This window comes from Mus musculus, chromosome 7, assembly GCF_000001635.26.
Source record: "Mus musculus strain C57BL/6J chromosome 7, GRCm38.p6 C57BL/6J".
Taxonomy (NCBI): Eukaryota; Metazoa; Chordata; class Mammalia; order Rodentia; family Muridae; genus Mus; species Mus musculus.
In genome coordinates this window covers 115,539,254-115,556,586 of record NC_000073.6, presented here as the reverse complement: position 1 = coordinate 115,556,586, position 17,333 = coordinate 115,539,254, and the positions used below count along the sequence as shown (strand labels likewise).

Here is a 17,333-nt window from a genome sequence, read left to right as displayed (position 1 = left end):
GGAGTGTTGTTTTAGAGAGTCTTGTTGATGTACCTCCACTGTTTAATACAAGACTTAATTTATAAGTATAGAGCAAAGTTTGGTCAATGAACAATCAGTGCTGGAAATGTATTTGAAAGGTGCAAAGATCGAGCCTGTAACCAATTTCTATTTCCAGTGACATTCTGGTAACAAGGTGAGAGTGAGAAGTTTCCTCCACTTCCTGTAATAAATAATTGTTCTTGGGAAACACCGTGAGCTCCTTAGAACCTCAGTTTACCAATAGAATGAGGACATCAGGCTAGGCCCCTTCAGGTCTCTATGTGCCATGGTCTACTTCCCAAGGTCCAGTGCTAAGTACATTCTTTAAACCTCTGCTAGTAAAGGTGGGGCTCTTTCAGCGATAAGATTAAAAAATAATTTCTTAATGCACTGTAAAATATAAGTGCTTTTATAATTTTAAAAATTCAACTAGGCTCAATTTTATGTGCATTTCTTTTGTATATAGTGTATATTTAAGCCACAGTTCAGTATCCCAGACAATCACTAAGCATTTTACACAACTTAAATGGAAAAAAATCTGCATTTACAAAAGTCTTCACCAAATTGAAATGTTTATAGGACTTTTACTAAGCTTGCCGTCTACTTTTCTATGTTGCTGATTTTTTCAGACCTCAGCTGTGGTTAGGAGCCACTGTTCATGATCATCTCCAGACTGTGTATTCTGGCCTGAGAATCCTGCATCCAATGAAGCTTTTATAAACCCTATGAGCTACATAATCAGAGTTTGACCTTTTTCCTTCCTAATCCCCTGGTCTGCAAAGAGATCTTCTAACTAAAGCTATGCCATTAGAATAACTAGTATTTTTATATTCTTCCAAAGAAGATGCAGTATCGGGAAAATGTTAGAGCTCTTTGTAAATACACTAAAAAGAAAAGCCTGATGCTATTCCTTGCTTGTGCTCAGACTTGTGTCTGTGAGACGCTTGAGCACACTGCACTAGCAGTCACTTGACACCTGGTAAATGTGTCATCAAATCACTTTAAAGGGCCATTTTTGTGAAACAAAATAATTCTTAAAATGTATGTTTTAGTTCGTTTTGAGGTTAGTATATAAAGTAATGGGCTTCGCTGGGACATCTTCATACCTATGTGACTTACACACTCTATTCCTTCTCTCCCCTGTCCTCCCCCACTATGCACGGGAAACAATGGATTTTAGCAAAGATTGAGTGTATACTCCTTTGATTTGATTTTCTAGAATTGAACATAATTCTCATGACCTATAATAAATATAACTGAGTGTGATTCTCTTGTTTGTATAATCTTTTCTGCCGTGCAATGATCTGTGTAGTGTGTCAATTCAGAAGTGCTCCTCGGGCACCTGTTCCTCCCAAGCTGCTGTCATTAGTGTCAGGCATGCAAGAATTAAATCACTCTTGTCTTCAGGAAATTTACCGTCTATCATAGACAGTAACCAACACATGCCTGACTCAACACAAGGTTCAAAAGGGATGGACACCTTAAGAAAGCTGTCAGTTATGTGTTGGGCATCTCCATTCACACCTCCAGGGCTGAATGTTGGTCCAATACTTTGGATCCTCTGTTCCTGGTACAGAACTTTGCAAATGGAATATATTAAGCTGATAGTAATTTAGAAAGTGAACCATGAAATTGTTTTGTAAAATTATGCCTATTTGATGAATAGCATTCTTATTATCTAAATTAAATATAAAATCTCCAATTAGGTAGAATTAGGTAGAATATAGTAGCTTTGTTTTTGTTGTATTCTATTTTCTGATTTTTTTTTTAATCTCAAGGCTAGTTGTACTGAATTTTACATTACATCCTGCTGTCCACTTCACTTGTGGCTCTTCATCTTGTTTCCAATGCACCAAGAGTCACAACTCACAAGAAACCAGTCCTGAGCAGGATGAGTTTATGGGATCCTGCCACTTTTATATAGACCTTAATGGATATAAGTGTGAAATGATTATCATAACTTTAGAGAAAACAATGCTGCCTTATTTCTAAAAGTTAACTATGTTGTCCAGTAAATCTAAAGGGTCATTGAATTGAGTTAGATATTTAAAATATAGACTTATTTCTAAAGATGTGTTTTTGCATTCTTTAGTTTCCTGAAAGATTAAAACGAAATGAACTTCCTTTTGATGAGGAATAGATCATTCCTAAGGAGTATGTCTCTAAGACCTAATGGCTCTTTAAAATTCAGCTATTGGTTATAGTTCCCCAAACCAGCCAATGTGTCTTTTTATTTGAAGCTACCTTTACCTGCGTCATTCACTATCGAGCTTCAGTGGCTTAGTCCAAGCAGAAATTCCATAGCAGATGCTTGTGTGTCCTACCAACTTGTTTTGTGTTATTTATTTAGAGCCATGGTCTCGTGTAGTTCAGACTGACCTCAAACTTGATATGTATGGAAGGATGTCCTTGAACTCCTGATCTTTCTGCCTCTACTTCCCAAGTCCTGGGATTACAAACATTATGCTACATCCCTGGTTCATGTAGTGTCAGAAAGGGATCCACTGTGCTAGGCAAGCACAGTGCCAAATGAGCCGCATGCTCAGCCTTGTTGAATTTCTTTTTCCTTTTTTGTTTCTTGCTGAATTTCAAAAGGAAAAGATCCATCAAAGTAAAAAAGAAACAAACCACAGCCTTTTCTTTGCCTAAATTATAGCGGTTTGACTCTTGTGAATTTTTCTTGCCACTGAGTCATTGCATACAGAATTAAGAAACTTTAATTTCTTTAGAGGCTTGTTATATTAGAAAAATTGTTCCAAAGAAAGCAACAATCATGACATAGGCACATCTGGCTCTTGCAAATTATTCTTTATTAAGCTTTCATTTAATTATATGTGCTGAAAGGTCTGTTTTTGATTACTGTAATTTTTTTTATTTGTCCATCTGAATAATAGTAATGCTTGAAATACACAAACCACCTGTTTTTTCTCTTCTACTAATATGGTCAAGTTTGACCTATTTTTTTTCTGTAGTTGATGAACTAGGAAGCTTTTTATTATGATAGAAATCTGACCATCAAGGTAATGGTTTAATCTTGATTATAGGTAGAAAAGAAAATATTTGAATGATGTTTTCAAGAATAAAGTGTTAAGATTGGGATATCTGACTGTGGGTTACCACAGTAAATTAACAGATTCATGTATTACCAGTTTTACATAAGTTCTAATAATAGGGGCATCTAAGGATTGGAAGTAGCAACCTTTGACTACAGATAGAAAGAAAGATCTTTATAAGTTTGGGGGACATGAGAAATGGATACTAGAGTTATAACTGTCATCAGTAAAGAAAAGGTGATGTGTCGTGGAAGGCAGAATAGAAAGAGAGTGGTCAACAAGATGGCCATGTAAAATCAAGAAGAGATGGTACCTCAGCCTCATGCATGATAATGGATACTGCTTCATCTTACCCATCATTAGCAGCACACAACCTAGCAAGGGACTAAGAGACTCTTGAGAATCTGTATTAATAGTTATATTTTTAATCTTGGGACATCAGATATAATAATGGCATTCAAATGAACCCTCCCACGGAGACAGAATTTGGGAGTATCCCTCTAAGAGTATGGTCCAGCATGAGTGATTTTTGGATTCTCCAAGGGAAAAAAAAACTACTTTCTGCACCATTCTTTTCTATGGAAGTCTCTCATTCCATATTTCCTCACACTTAGAATCCCCACCCACTTCTGGTGATGTTACTTATATATCAGTCAACCATCACCAGAGACTTTTAGAAAAGCTTCCAATGAGGAAGAGCTCGAAAGATTAAAAGAGATAAATAAGTGCAGAGAACAGAAAAAGAAAACAAATTCAAAGCCATCATTAACATTACCCAACAGAAAAGTAATCAAAATGCTTTGTATAAGCAGCCAGGGAACAAAAGGACCCTTAAAAATGGACAGCTGAAACTTAGGAAAATTCATAGACCTCTTAGAAACTGATAAAAAAAATCTGTAATAGAGTAAAGTAATATGTTGCATAGTAGGAGACAGAAGGAAAAACTAAGGTCCATGAGCATGTCTAACGTTGATTAGTGTGAGTTGATGGGAAATCCCAGAGCATTGCCTAGAGTTGAAACACATGATTTTATACATTAGACAGGCTGGGCTCCAGACCAGTGAGTGCCAAGGCAACAGGCAGATAGACCTTGGGGTGAAATCCTTACATTTGGTATAAAGGGAAAAAGTCAATGCTATCTCAAGAGACAACTAATTTCATATAAAGAATCTGAAGTCGGAATGACATCAGACTTTTTTAGCAAAAAGAGAAAAAGGACAGTAGGTCATTGTCTTTGGAATTCTAGGAGTCATTTTTAACTTAGAATTCTGTATCAAGAGAATATAATAACAGTTTCCTGAATTATTAGTTCCTAAAAACTAGCCTCATAGGCACTTTCTCAAGTATTTCCTTGAAGGTATTTACTACCTAAAATAAGACAGTTAACTAACAGACAGGAAGCTGTGACAGACAGAAAACAGAATCCAATATGGGAGACACAAAGGGGATTCTATGTAGCACAGCAGCCTAATGAATAAACTAGTTCAGACGGGAGCAAGGGTGTGGAGAATCCTGAGTACGGTATCTCTAAGGGATTTCAAGATTAGCTGTATAGTCAACTGTATTGTGTTGAGTTTTCTTGGTCTTTTGGAGAGTCTGGGAATTACAAAGTGATAGTTACAGAAACCAAAAGGAGACAAATGAAAAATAAAATGATAAAAAATACAAATACTAAATCTAACAAAATAAAAAGTTAAAGAGAAAAGTTGCTGCTGTATCTAATCCATGTACATGGCAGGCTGAGCCAGGGAGCTCACAAGTCCAAGGCGTGTCTGCTTTCAGAGGCGTTCAAGTCTAGCCTGGACAACTTTGTGATAGCCTGTTTTAAAATAAAATAATGAAGTCTGGGGATGTAGCTCAGTGGTATTTACCTAGCAAGCTTGAAGACACAAATTCAATCCTTGTATGGCGAGAGCAAGAGTGAGAGAGCAAGTGAGAGAGTGAGCAAGCGTGTGCGAGAGAGAGAGAGAGAGAGAGAGAGAGAGAGAGAGAGAGAGAGAGAGAGAGAGAGGAGAAAGAGACTAGAGAAGAGAAGAAAGAATGCAATATAGCTCTTTGCATAGCTCAGCTTTGAATAGTGCCAAGGTAGAATGGAACAGTGAGACTAACCTAAAATGTGTAATGTTAACATTAAGCAAATGGAGGGATACATAAAAGCACAAATGGTTGGTGATGTAGTAAGGCCAAGCTTTCATCCTCCTGTGTGAGGTCAAAGGATAAGGGCAGAACAGCACATAAACATCTGCAAGCAAGGTGGAAAGTGCCAGTAAGAACAGTCAACCAAGCTGAAAAGAGATGGTCTCCACAGAGTAGACATGAAGTGGAGAGGCCAGTGCGGGAGGCCAAGGCCATCATGGATGGCTTATAGGGGCTTTAACTTTTTCAAGGTGCTCATGCTGTTGTGATTTCTTTTATTTAAAAGCCTTAAAGTAATATTGAACTTATGGAACCATGTATAACATTATTTTGATAAAATCTAAAATTATATAAAAGTGAGACTGGCTTATATTCCAGTCTTGGGTCTACATTCAGTTTCATCAATGTATTTAATGTTGATCACGTTAAGATTTACAGTATCAGGTAGTCTGTTTACCTTGCCTCAGGAAGAGGAGCTCTTGTAAGATAGAACAGAGGTCTACTACCAAAGAGAACCTTTGCAAATTCTTAGAAGAGCAGATGAAGCTGGAATTGCAAGCCAAAGAGAATTCTGGGAGACACCAGGAGAGCTATTCTAGGCATAAAGAAGCCATTTGGTTACCTCATTCAGTCCTAGGGCCAGGAAAAGAAGGTTAACTTTTGTTTCTATGGCTACCAATGTGGCCATACCCTGTCAAAGACCGTTATATGGTGCCTAGAGATAAGACCTTGAGAGGGAAGTGGCTGCTGTCAGGGAGCTTAGAGGCAGGACTGATCTCCAAGAAGGATCTGATCGCCAGAGAAGTATGGTAGAACCAAGGTGTCTCAGGGAAGTTTGGGTTAGTTTCTTAGTCCACGAGTGGACTCACTGGACATTAAAGAACTTTGTATAGTAATTTCCAGCCCTAGAAGGACCCTCAGAGATTGCTTAGCCAAATCCTTTTAGTGCAGCTGAAAGGACTGAGGTGTAGAGACCGGTCTCCTCCTATTGTCACTGCTGGAACAGCCACGCATCGTGTTTCTCATTCCAGCCCTCTTACATTCTGAGTTACTTAGCTTTTCTTATTTTCCTCTTAAACAAGCAAACAAACAAACAAACAAAAACAGAGAAAAACTTAAGGGTTCTGAGAGCTGTTATCTGACAATACGGTAAGGGTTTTTTGAACCTGTTTCAGCTGTATTTAATGAGACCGATGTTTGCCTTCTCTGTTTTGCAGCAGCTCTATGCCGCTCAGCTGGCCAGCATGCAGGTGTCACCTGGAGCAAAGATGCCATCAACTCCACAGCCACCAAACTCGGCAGGGGCAGTCTCACCTACTGGGATAAAAAATGAAAAGAGAGGGACCAGCCCTGTAACTCAAGTTAAGGTACTTGCTTTGCAGGATTGTGGAAACGGTTTGGAAAATAGCTTTGTAAGAAAGGTAGTGAAGCGGGCTATGCTGGGAGTAAGCAGCAGGAACGCAGCAACATAAAAGATTCCCAAATGTGCCTCTTTATAGGGATGTCATGATTGAGCACTGAGAAGCAGGTGTTCCCCTTTTGATAACAATAGTGCTATATTGAGAGATGCTTACCGAACTCCAAAAACTCACTCCTCAAAAATCTCTCCCTTCAGAGTCTGGCTTTCCTTTTTTAATGTTCACTGGCAGAAATGACTGTGCTTGTATTGTCAGTCTTTGTCATAGACTTGCAACACTTTTCTCCTTGATCCTCAAACAGGTGGGGAGCCCCCTCACAGTATCAGAGTAGGACCTAGAATCCTTGATGTTAAAAGAGGATGGAAGGAATTCTAATGCCAGACTTGGCATAGTCTGTAGAGGGCTGTCTTAGCACTGGCCAGCCACAGGAGCTGAGGAATAGAGCACCACTGGCTGATGGTACTTTTGACGTCATTATGAGAGGATAAATGTGCTCTCGCAGTTATGGGAAGAGTGTTGATATATGGTTTTCTTAACTGATTTGTCAATGTCCCCAAACTGGTCACCAGAGGGATACTTGATGACAAGAGAAATGATCAGGCACTTCAAATGTGTGCTACATATTGTTCCTATACAAAATATAAGTTGTCTTGGGGGACTGTATCTTCTTCCAATATCGAGTTAATAAATTCACACTGTTTGGAGAAATAATTGTTGTGTGTAATTGGCCATGACCTTGGAGAGTTGTGCTAAGTGTGGCTACATGACTGTAATGCATCAGAAGCATTGTATCTGGGGAGTCTGGGCAGCTTTTGACTCTTCACATAGGAAACACTTGAGATGAACCAGCATCACTACTGAGTGTTCTGCAGTCACTGAAGGGGTTTTATTCTGGTCAATTTCCAGATAGCAATGTTGAGATTTCAAAAATTCTGTAAAAATAATGGATTTTAATTATTGAAGACCAAAACCATGAGCATCCCCAAGGTAGCCTGTTTGGAGGTGGAGACCCCCAAATATTAACTTAATGACATCTATTCTTTTAGATTCTCTAGAGAAATAAGGTGAAATTACACTTAATTGTTAGAAATCTTGAGCTATAACAATTAACACAGGAATTGTAAGTTTGTGGAAACACATTGTTTTATGTTCCAAAAGCTTATTTGTGAATACAAGACCTAGCATACCAGCTCAAACAAGGACTGAGTCTCTTCATAGCTGTTAGAGAACGAATATGTAAAACACCGCAACTCTGGCTATTTGGGTATTAAATATTTTAATGTGAAAAAGTCATTTTGTAATTTAAGTCGGCCAACTGGAACTGCACCAAACCAAGCCTTTACTAGATGAGTAAATGTTCCCTGGCTAAATTCAAGTTTCTATCTGCTTTTACCATTCCAGCTTTGTGGGCCAACAGATTTTATTACTCACTTGACCACATGCAAATTCTTAGGCATAAGAGTTCTGTATGGTTTGACTTGACTATTTTATGTTAGCAACAAAGGACCCATTTCTTACATCTTAGATCATATATTATGTATGTGAGTAGAACTATATAAACCAAAATATAAAGTGAGCATTTAAATTGAATGTTTCTATTACTGAAGAACTTCTGAGAATAAACTCAGTCTGCTGGCTGTGAAGATTTGATCATCAGATACATCAGGGTTCTCATGATATAAAGCACTATTACACATTGTATAGTGAAATATGACATGGCAGGATTTGTCGAAGGTAACAGCGATAGACAGGGGGTTTTCATCTATTAAAAGTCTGTCACTATAATCCAGGAGTTGGTGGTCATGAAGGAAATGAAGGTAGTTTCAGTGTTGGAATAGAAGTGTCTGCTTGCATACTCCCATACCGAGAAAGATTGAGAAATGTTGAGCTGGGCTGTGAGTATCATGTGTCTGCTCTATATACAGCAAAAGCCTTCTCAGCCTGGCAAGGCGCTTAGTCCCTACAGCCTGTCCCCTGACATATGCCTTGTGCTATCTTAACCTGAGTGGGGGTGGGGGGGCATACAATTATTAGCCCTATCAAAATGTCACAAAAAATGCCACTGTTCTTATATAGAAAGAACATAAATGTTTTCTCTGATTGCATTTCTAGACTATGTCATGGTCTGCTTGCATTCAGACCTCCTATAAGTTGCTGTTTTTGTTTTTCTGTCTTATCTAACGCTACTATCTGTGCCATTCTGATGTTTGTTTGAAAGCAGTTGTATTTTTCTCTTCTTTATTCATATTATTGTGCTTCTGTATAAGCTCAGTTATTGAATAGATATTGATATATTGATATATTGAATAGATACTGCATATTTTGAATTTCACAGTGTTTACTACTAAAGTGTTTGCATTTCTTTAAGTATCTGAAATCTATTCTAAGACACAGAACTTTTGGATCCTCTCTGGATATACTTTTCATATTTGTTAAGTTCAAAACAACCAGGAATCTTGAGGTTGCTAAACTACCAGGATGAGGCAATAGCCTCCTAGAAACTTTCCTTCCTGCCCTGTATGTCCATCAAGGGACCTTTGCACTGTGGTAATGTGAGAGTAAGCCTTCTCAGTCTTTTATGAACACACAGTCATTTTGTTTACTCTCTTCATTCTCCCCAGCCTCGGGATGCCTTCTCACATGCATCTGCTACTAGAGCTCAACTATATCAGCATGCAAGCCAATCTGTAGATCTGTCCTCTTTAGTGCCCCCCAAAAGTTATGTCTACATTAGCAATCATAAATTCTGAACTCTCTACTCAGGGAGAATACGTCGTTCCCTGTACCACTTCCCAGAAACTCCTTCTAGATATTAAAGTAGGACCAGTCTAGAATTCACTTTTTTCAGGAATCACTTTCCCAGGCTCCTAGCATAGATCCCTCTAGAGTACTGTCTAATGGGCATCATGTCCTGTGTCCTGACAGTGAGTTGTTTTATTTTGTTGTTGTTGTTGTTTTTGTTTTGTTTTGGTTTGGTTTTTTCGAGACAGGGTTTCTCTGTGTAGCCTGGCTGTCCTGGAACTCACTCTGTAGACCAGGCTGGCCTCGAACTCGGAAATCCACCTACCTCTGCCTCCCAAGTGCTGGGATCAAAGGCATGCACTACCATTGCCCAGCTACAGTGAGTGCTTAACCTGGAGGAGTAAGCCTGTTCCTGTCCCTCTGTCATCATTTACAATGGAGAACTTCTTGACATAAATTATGAATTATAAATAGTAAATTAGAGCATATGTAAAACTGAAAACATGTTGTAAAGTTCATATTTTCAAGAAAATTGAAGAAAACATAAATATAATAAGACAAAGCACAGAAGTAAAATGAGTTGCCTATAAGTGGTAAGCGCAGTAGTGCAGGTGAGCAGTCACTTAATAGGGTTAGGAGCAGTTCAGACCCACAGGAGAAAAAAAAAAACATGGAAGACAGAGCAAAACAATGCAAAGTAGAACAGAAGAAAGACTCTGTCCTGGGGCAATGTCACTTGGCCTAACTTGCATGACTGAAAGAAAGAAGTTGACTTACATATGAAGAAATAGTGGTGGAACATGTCTCTAACTGGACAAACACTCTAAATTCAGGCATTTTAGAAGTTCAGCAAACTCCAAATAAAAGAAACATGGAGAACACGAGTGAAATACTTAGCATATAAATCGCTATGATTCCAATATGAGTGAAGGAAGTGACTAGTTTAAATATCCTTTGAGTCAAGGGCAAAAAGAAGCAAGTTAATTTAGTACATCAGATAATTTTGACATTCATAGTGGATGTAATCATGTTTCCCCAGAACATGCCCTATACTAAATATAGATTAAAGCGCCTTGCAACACAGATGGGACTGAGCCCTTGCTTCCTATTAATACCAAGCACAACAACAACAAAACAACTCAAAGGGACAGAGACAAATGATCATTTTTGCTGGTTATTTGGTAGAAAGGGCAGGGGCGAGATTTGAAGTCCAGTAAGTTGGGTTCAATTTTTTCTCTCCCTATACAGCCTTGAGGAGGGAGTTTTGGTTATCTGGAAGCTCATCTCTGCATTTGTTGGGTTTGAGTGGTGCAGCTCATCCTCCAGGGGCAGCAGTGGCTCAGTGGCTCATGCACTGCAGGTGCCAGTGTCCTGCCTGCTGCATGGTCAGTGTGCCTGCCCTTCTGCCCCTCCTCCTCCACTGTTATTTTCTGGCATGGTTGTTGGTTGACATCCCTTAGTATATGGCTGTCTTTTTATAGATAAAGATCTAAGCCTCAGTGAGGTCACATGTTTACCCTGGGAGAGAATGTTCTGTTACCAGATTCTGTTGTGCATTCTCAATAATGTCACTGAAAACAAGTCCCCTGTGTCCCAGAAGTGAGATGGGATCTGACATTTGCTGCTGATTTTGCTTCAGAGCGAATAATGCAAATCTTAATATTGAACCTTTAAATCACATATTTAAATATGTAAAATGAGAGAAATATTGTCTGTAGCTCTTTGACAGTTGGATAAATGAGACAAAATGAAAACAAGTTGCTTAACTTTCAAGCCACTGGCTAACTCAGAGTTCCAAGCCAGAGATGAAAATACTGGGCTTGGTGTGGAGGGATATGGGTCTTAAAATAGACATTCCATAAATATATGTAGCAAAGATTGTAACAAGACATCACTTTAAGCATGAAAAATAAATTGCATATAGCATAGCATGTAAAACATAATTATAATGTATGCTTGCTCTTCACAAAAATTAATTTTAAACATGAATAGAGACCAGAATATAAACCACAAGAGCACCCACACCCAGAAAGCCACATAGAAGCCTGTGGTGTGGCATGGGACTCTGAGGGCAGGGGCCTTGGAGAGCAGAGATGGCTTTCCATGTTTCCATTCTAAAGTACTTGGAATTGTTTGATTTAAAATATATATTAAAAAATTAGCTGCGGGGACTATTTATAGTCACAGGAACTTTTCAGAGAGACTAACACAAAAGCACTACAGAGCTACTGAAATTTTAAATAATTCTTTGTAAATGCCCTAGGTTAATTTAGATCCCTGAAAACACATTAGGAAATTAAGCTGTAATGTGAGCTAATTCAGATTTTAATTTGGCAAAAAGAATGATCCAACTACACAGTTAATGTAAATAGAAGCATAACACAGGGAAATTAATGAGGTGCCTTCCGATGAATCTTCAAGGAGGTGGGTAATTAGCTTCTTTTGTTATAATTGTAGGAGAACATGGCATTGTCTCGGAGGTGTAAAATAACTGTGGCTTTCTAAGTGATAATGGGCTTCATTTGTCTTTTTTTAAATAATTATTTATGTTAAACTTTTGTAGGATGAAACAACAGCCCAGCCGCTGAATCTCTCATCCCGGCCTAAGACAGCAGAGCCTGTGAAGTCCCCAACATCTCCCACCCAGAACCTCTTCCCAGCCAGCAAAACCAGCCCTGTCAACCTGCCAAACAAAAGCAGCATCCCCAGCCCCATTGGAGGAAGCCTGGGGAGAGGATCCTCTCTAGGTAAATGGAAGAGACCTGTGAACTGGGAAAGAAAGCAATTGGGCCAGTGCCTTCTAGCCCTGGGTCACGTGTTCCTTGGGAAGGACAGCGATGCAGTTCCCACTGAAGCAGACTCAACTTAGTATCTTGTGCAAACTAGAAATTTTAGAAATCGTCACAAGTCCTGCTAGCGTCCATTTTATTTTGTTTGTTTTGTTTTTTTGTTTGTTTGTTTGGTTTTTTTTTTTTTTTTTTTGGATGATGGCAGATCCTGGTCATCAGACACTTAGCAGGGTCTGAGTTTTGTCAGTTTTGCCCTGACGTAGTTTTGTAAGGGCATCAAGAATTGGCTTCATACAAGAAGCATGTCACAATATGCCTGTTCCTTCTTGCCCTCTGAAGGGCATTTTCAAGAACTTGAAGGGATTTTCTTGCCCCTGTTTGAAAAGTATACAGTAAAAGCATGGGCTTTACAAGGACACAGCTGAACCAAAAAGTTAGTGACTAGAGTCGTTTTGGATTTCCTAAACCCTGAAAAGTCAATAGTATTGTGTAGCTTGTGGGCTTCTGCAGGCCTGAAGAGAACAGTCCACCTGCCAGAGTCTCCATTTTGAAAGACAATGATAGGTGGATCCCAGCATGCTTGCCTGCTTTGGTAAAATGAAACAAAGACAGGAAGGCACTTGTCGGCAGGAACAAAGCAAGCACTAAGGGATTGTTAGTAGACTTTTCACACTTTTCACGTCTCTTGGTTTCCAAATAAAGACTATGGGGGCGTGGGTGGTGGGGATTAGACTGGCCATTTTCTTACTATGTCCTCTTCCTTGTGGTATTGAATCATGGAGCCTTATTGCCTATCAGGAAGCTCACAGTTAGAAGTACACTCAACTGGGCTGAGTGTGAGTGTGTCTTCTGACAGTAAGATGTGCTGTTACCAATGGCAGTTGGGACGTTAGGATGTGGACAGCAGTCTGTTCTGATTTCCAGTTAGGCTCCTCTCCTAGGAGCCACAGATTCTTACACCCTGTCAGGGCCCCTCAGGGAGAGGATGGAGACACACATCCAGAACGTTAACACGAACTGTTTCTTTTGGCTGACATCTTGGGAGTTGGGAGATGAGAAAAGAGAACCAACATAAGGAAACAGAGGCCTGCTTCTTGAAGTGGCTTTGTGCAGTCACTTTCACATGTTGTTTGGAAAGTACTTACAGCCTGGACTGTGCATCCAAAGGGATAGAGACAGAGCTGGTATGTCCCAGGCCCTGCTCCTATCAGCAGCTTCTTAGGTCAGAAGCCAGATGGGAAGGACTAAAAGCATTAGCTGCTGGACAGCAATCTTGTGCAAATAGTATTTCACAAAAGTGGTCTTTTATTTAATCAGCAAACTTCCAAAACAAAAGAAAATGTTTTTAATATTTTATAAAGTAACTGACTTTTAAAAACATTTTCATAGACAGTTTTTGGAACTTTTTGCAACATTTTCTATATGTAGGTATATATATATGCATATATACATATACGTACACATATATATGTACACACATTGTACATACAAGGCATGTGATATAAGCTTGATTGTAGTCTGGTTTTCCTGTTCCTGTCTCTGTGAGGTATATGCATATATACATATGTACCTCTAACACACATGTGTGGTGAAATACAAAGGGCCTCACACAAGTAGATTGTGTCAAATACACTACAGCAGCTGAAATCTATCAGAAATCAAATAATTGCCCTCCTTTGTCTCAAAATGGAAAAACCAATCCAACAAAGTATTTATTTAAGCTGAGACAATGCAAAGCATAGAGGAAAATTAGTTTCCATTTCATTTTCCCCCCTGGGTTACACAGAACATATTGAAGGAAAATGTTTATTCTTACTTGATTTTAGGATTTGTGCTCATGTGAAAGCCATCGACACACATACTGCTTCACTGTCAGGAGCGGGAGTGGGGGAGAGGGCTGGGAGCAGTGGGTGTCCAAGCTGGGGGTGGGGCAGGGTTGTCATCCTCTTGGTAAATAACCGAGGCAGCATGATAAGAAGAATGCTTCATTAACCAGCCAGCTCTTGGAGAATGGAGAACGTGTTGTGTTCCTCCCCGCCCCCTCACTCCTGCAGTGGACACATAACATACACATACAGATGTCACCATAGTGCACATGTGCCCTCTTAGGTCTCATTCTGTTGAGCTTAAAACTGCTCTCCTCCACATAGCACACAAACAGAGGATGGGGACAAATCTCAGCTGCCTCTCTGCCTACCCCTGTCTTGTCCATCCCCCACAGATCAGCAAAGATTGTACGTAAATTACAGATACATGCAAAGCAGTTACCCTCCCAGTAGACCTAGGACAGGAATGTAGGGGCATTGATACTGTAGGCACAAGCAGGGAAAATACTCCCCCCAGTATATACAAGATTAGAACCTTGGACCAGTCCTCCGTGAGAGGGTAGAAAACAACCACACAGCCTGCAGTACTGGGGTATCCTCCATGTGCAACCTGCACCCTGAACCTGTACAGCTTGGTTGACTTTCTGTTCTCTAACTAGTGTTGTAGTTTCCTTAATAACAAATGTGCCCCTTCCTTGTTCAGAGAATACACTGTTACCCTGGGGAATGGATCATAGCCAGCACATGAGAGACTATGTCCCCACACGCCTCTAATAATTCACCCTGTGTATGCAGATATACTATCCAGTCTCAACTCTCCTGCCCTGTTTGGGGACCAGGACACAGTGATGAAAGCCATTCAGGAGGCTCGGAAGATGCGAGAACAGATCCAGCGGGAGCAACAACAGCAGCCACACGGAGTTGATGGGAAACTGTCCTCCATGAACAACATGGGGCTGAGCAACTGCAGGACTGAGAAGGTAATCCTGTATCCCTCTCCACTGCATGGCAGGCCCACCAGCTCGTCTGCATCTCTTTTGCTTTAGGCCTCCAGGTCCTAACTTGCTACCAAAGATCTGGGCTTCCAGCTTGAGGGCCACCTTGTAATTTATCGTCCTGTGTCACATGGTCACATCCCTGCTGATGGGCACTTAGGTTGCCTCCCAGGTACCCAACCTACCTGCCTGTTGCTTTCTCTCTGTCCCATTCTGGGACATACTTAGGAACTTTCTAATAAAGTCTGTAAATTATCCAATTAGAATGAAAATCTAGTGTAAGAATGTTTAAAAGAATATAAACATAAGCTCACAACAGTTAAGTGAATTGTTGCTCACCATTAATGCTGTGATTTTCCCTCAAAAAGTAAAAACCAAAAACAAGCAAATTTCAAACTGTATTCATTTTTATCAATTTGATCCAGCAAATCACTTATGTAGTACCTGTTCTAAGATAGATTCATGAAGCATGGAGCTAAACAGAGCACACACTAACAGGGGAAGGAGACCATGAAGAGGCAAGCAAGTATGCAAAACAGAGTGAATATATGTTAGGAGCCAAGAAGAAAGTTAAAGGGGAGAAGCCACTGGCAGTAGTGACTGCCTGGGCCTAAGACTCAGGAGAGAGACCTGAAGGAAGCCATGGTGAAGCCACAGGAACAGGACGGAAGGCACTCCAGACAGAGAGAGCCAAGGGTGTACAGACTAGTGTGGCCAGACTGTCATAGGAGAGGGAGCAGCAGAGGACATGAGGTAAAAGTCATAGCCTGGGAAAAGCATGGTAGACCTGGCGGGTTCTGGGAAGCCTCTTCAGTTCATGCCACGCTGGATCTGTCCTGGGTGTGAATGAGATCTGGTTGACATACAGGAGACATTTGGCCTCTTGAAGAAATGTGGAAATGGGGTGACTGGAAGGTGTATGCCCGATAAGACAACTCATTCCTTTTATACATACAAATACTTGCCCGGCACTAAGTTATGAGAAAATGTTTATTTATTTACTTTTAACTGTGGAACTACTGTAGAGAGACAGATGAATTCTGTGATAGACAGTAGTAATAGTAGTTAAGTAAGTGTTAAACACTTCCATGTGTTTATTCTGTAAACTAAGACTGCAGGCTGCTGAGCTCAGGCCGGGAACCTCCCCTTTGTTTCAATCCTCAGTGACTGTGGTGAGGAGACATGGCAGAGTTTGCACAATGGAGAAAAGCTTGTGGTTTCCCCAGTTCCCTGCAGGGCTTTTCTGTTTGCTCCTGAAGAAGTTGGAAGTGTATGGTGCTTTTTGTAGTCCCCTGTGTGGTGTGATCATCTGGAAGCTCAGGTGTAAAACCCTTTCCTAAGTAAGGACGCATTGGCTTGTATAGAGAGGCAGCGACTTCAGCTATGTGGCTCTGGAGGCCAGTCCCCAAGCTGTGCTCTCTGCAGCTCTCCTGGCATGACCTCCCCCTTATTTTCCTGGCTTCTAATTGTTGCAGGAACCCTGGCTTGTGTCTATTCTACATCGATTTCCTCCTGTCTTTTCTATATGCCTTCTGTCTTATGTGTCTACTTTCTAACCCATCTAATCTGTTGTGACCTTACTCTAACTTGCAGACATCTATAAAAACTCTACTTCAAAATAAGGCCACATTTGTAGCCACATAAGGTTGAGACTTCTCTCTTAAGGAAACAATGTGAACCTCTACAAGGGGTGCAAATGCATAGCTCATTCCCAACCTCTTGACCTTACTGCTCTATTCTTGGGTCACATTCAGGAGACATCTGGAGTGCAGGGTTAGATGGGGCTGATAGGGCTGGTAATAAGATGGGGCACTCCAAGCCCCATCTTATTGCACTAGATTAACCCCAGAAAGAGCTGGTCTCCCAAAGTATAGTAAAGTTGGGATTTCCCCCTGAGTTCTCATTGGACTGTGGCTGCCCTTAGCTTCCTACAGGACCTGGCACACCATACATAAATTCAGGCAACACACCTACCCATAGAATCAGAAATTAAAAGTAGTACCTTGCATCTTATGTAGTTACTTACTTACTCTGATCAGTTGGAGCTGCAGGTCAAATGTGGACACTATGCACTTCAAATCCCAAAGCCTAATTTCTATTTCCCACTGTCTTTTCTTAATTCGTTTGGGAGGAAGAAATCTGAAGTTAAAAATGAAAAAGAAAACTATGCTTTTCCTTGGAAGTTATGAGAGAAAAATGAGAAGTGAGGTTGACTTTGAACACACTAATAAACTACAACCTAAAATATAACATGCTGAAGAGAACCGAGTCCCTCAAGGTAAACGGCAATGTGGTTTTCACAGAATCAGGAAGCTGTGGTTTCCCAGCTGAAGGGTCTCATTGTGTCAGTAGC

At 40.3% G+C, this 17,333-nt stretch overlaps 1 protein-coding gene across 51 annotated transcripts in view; it reads left to right on the top strand.

Annotated features, from left to right (window-relative positions):
• The window catches only part of Sox6 (SRY (sex determining region Y)-box 6), a 569,905-nt gene that overhangs the window by 484,190 nt on the left and 68,382 nt on the right, over positions 1–17,333 (top strand). For 45 of the 51 annotated variants that reach the window (XM_030242289.1, XM_017322068.2, XM_030242296.1 and 42 more), the window contains 3 exons: positions 6,428–6,577; positions 11,934–12,117; positions 14,781–14,965. In XM_030242289.1, the coding sequence (XP_030098149.1) occupies positions 6,428–6,577; positions 11,934–12,117; positions 14,781–14,965 (519 nt within the window). The remainder of the gene's footprint in view (positions 1–6,427; positions 6,578–11,933; positions 12,118–14,780; positions 14,966–17,333) is intronic. The other 6 variants (NM_001025560.2, XM_030242284.1, XM_030242301.1 and 3 more) reach the window with 1 other exon arrangement.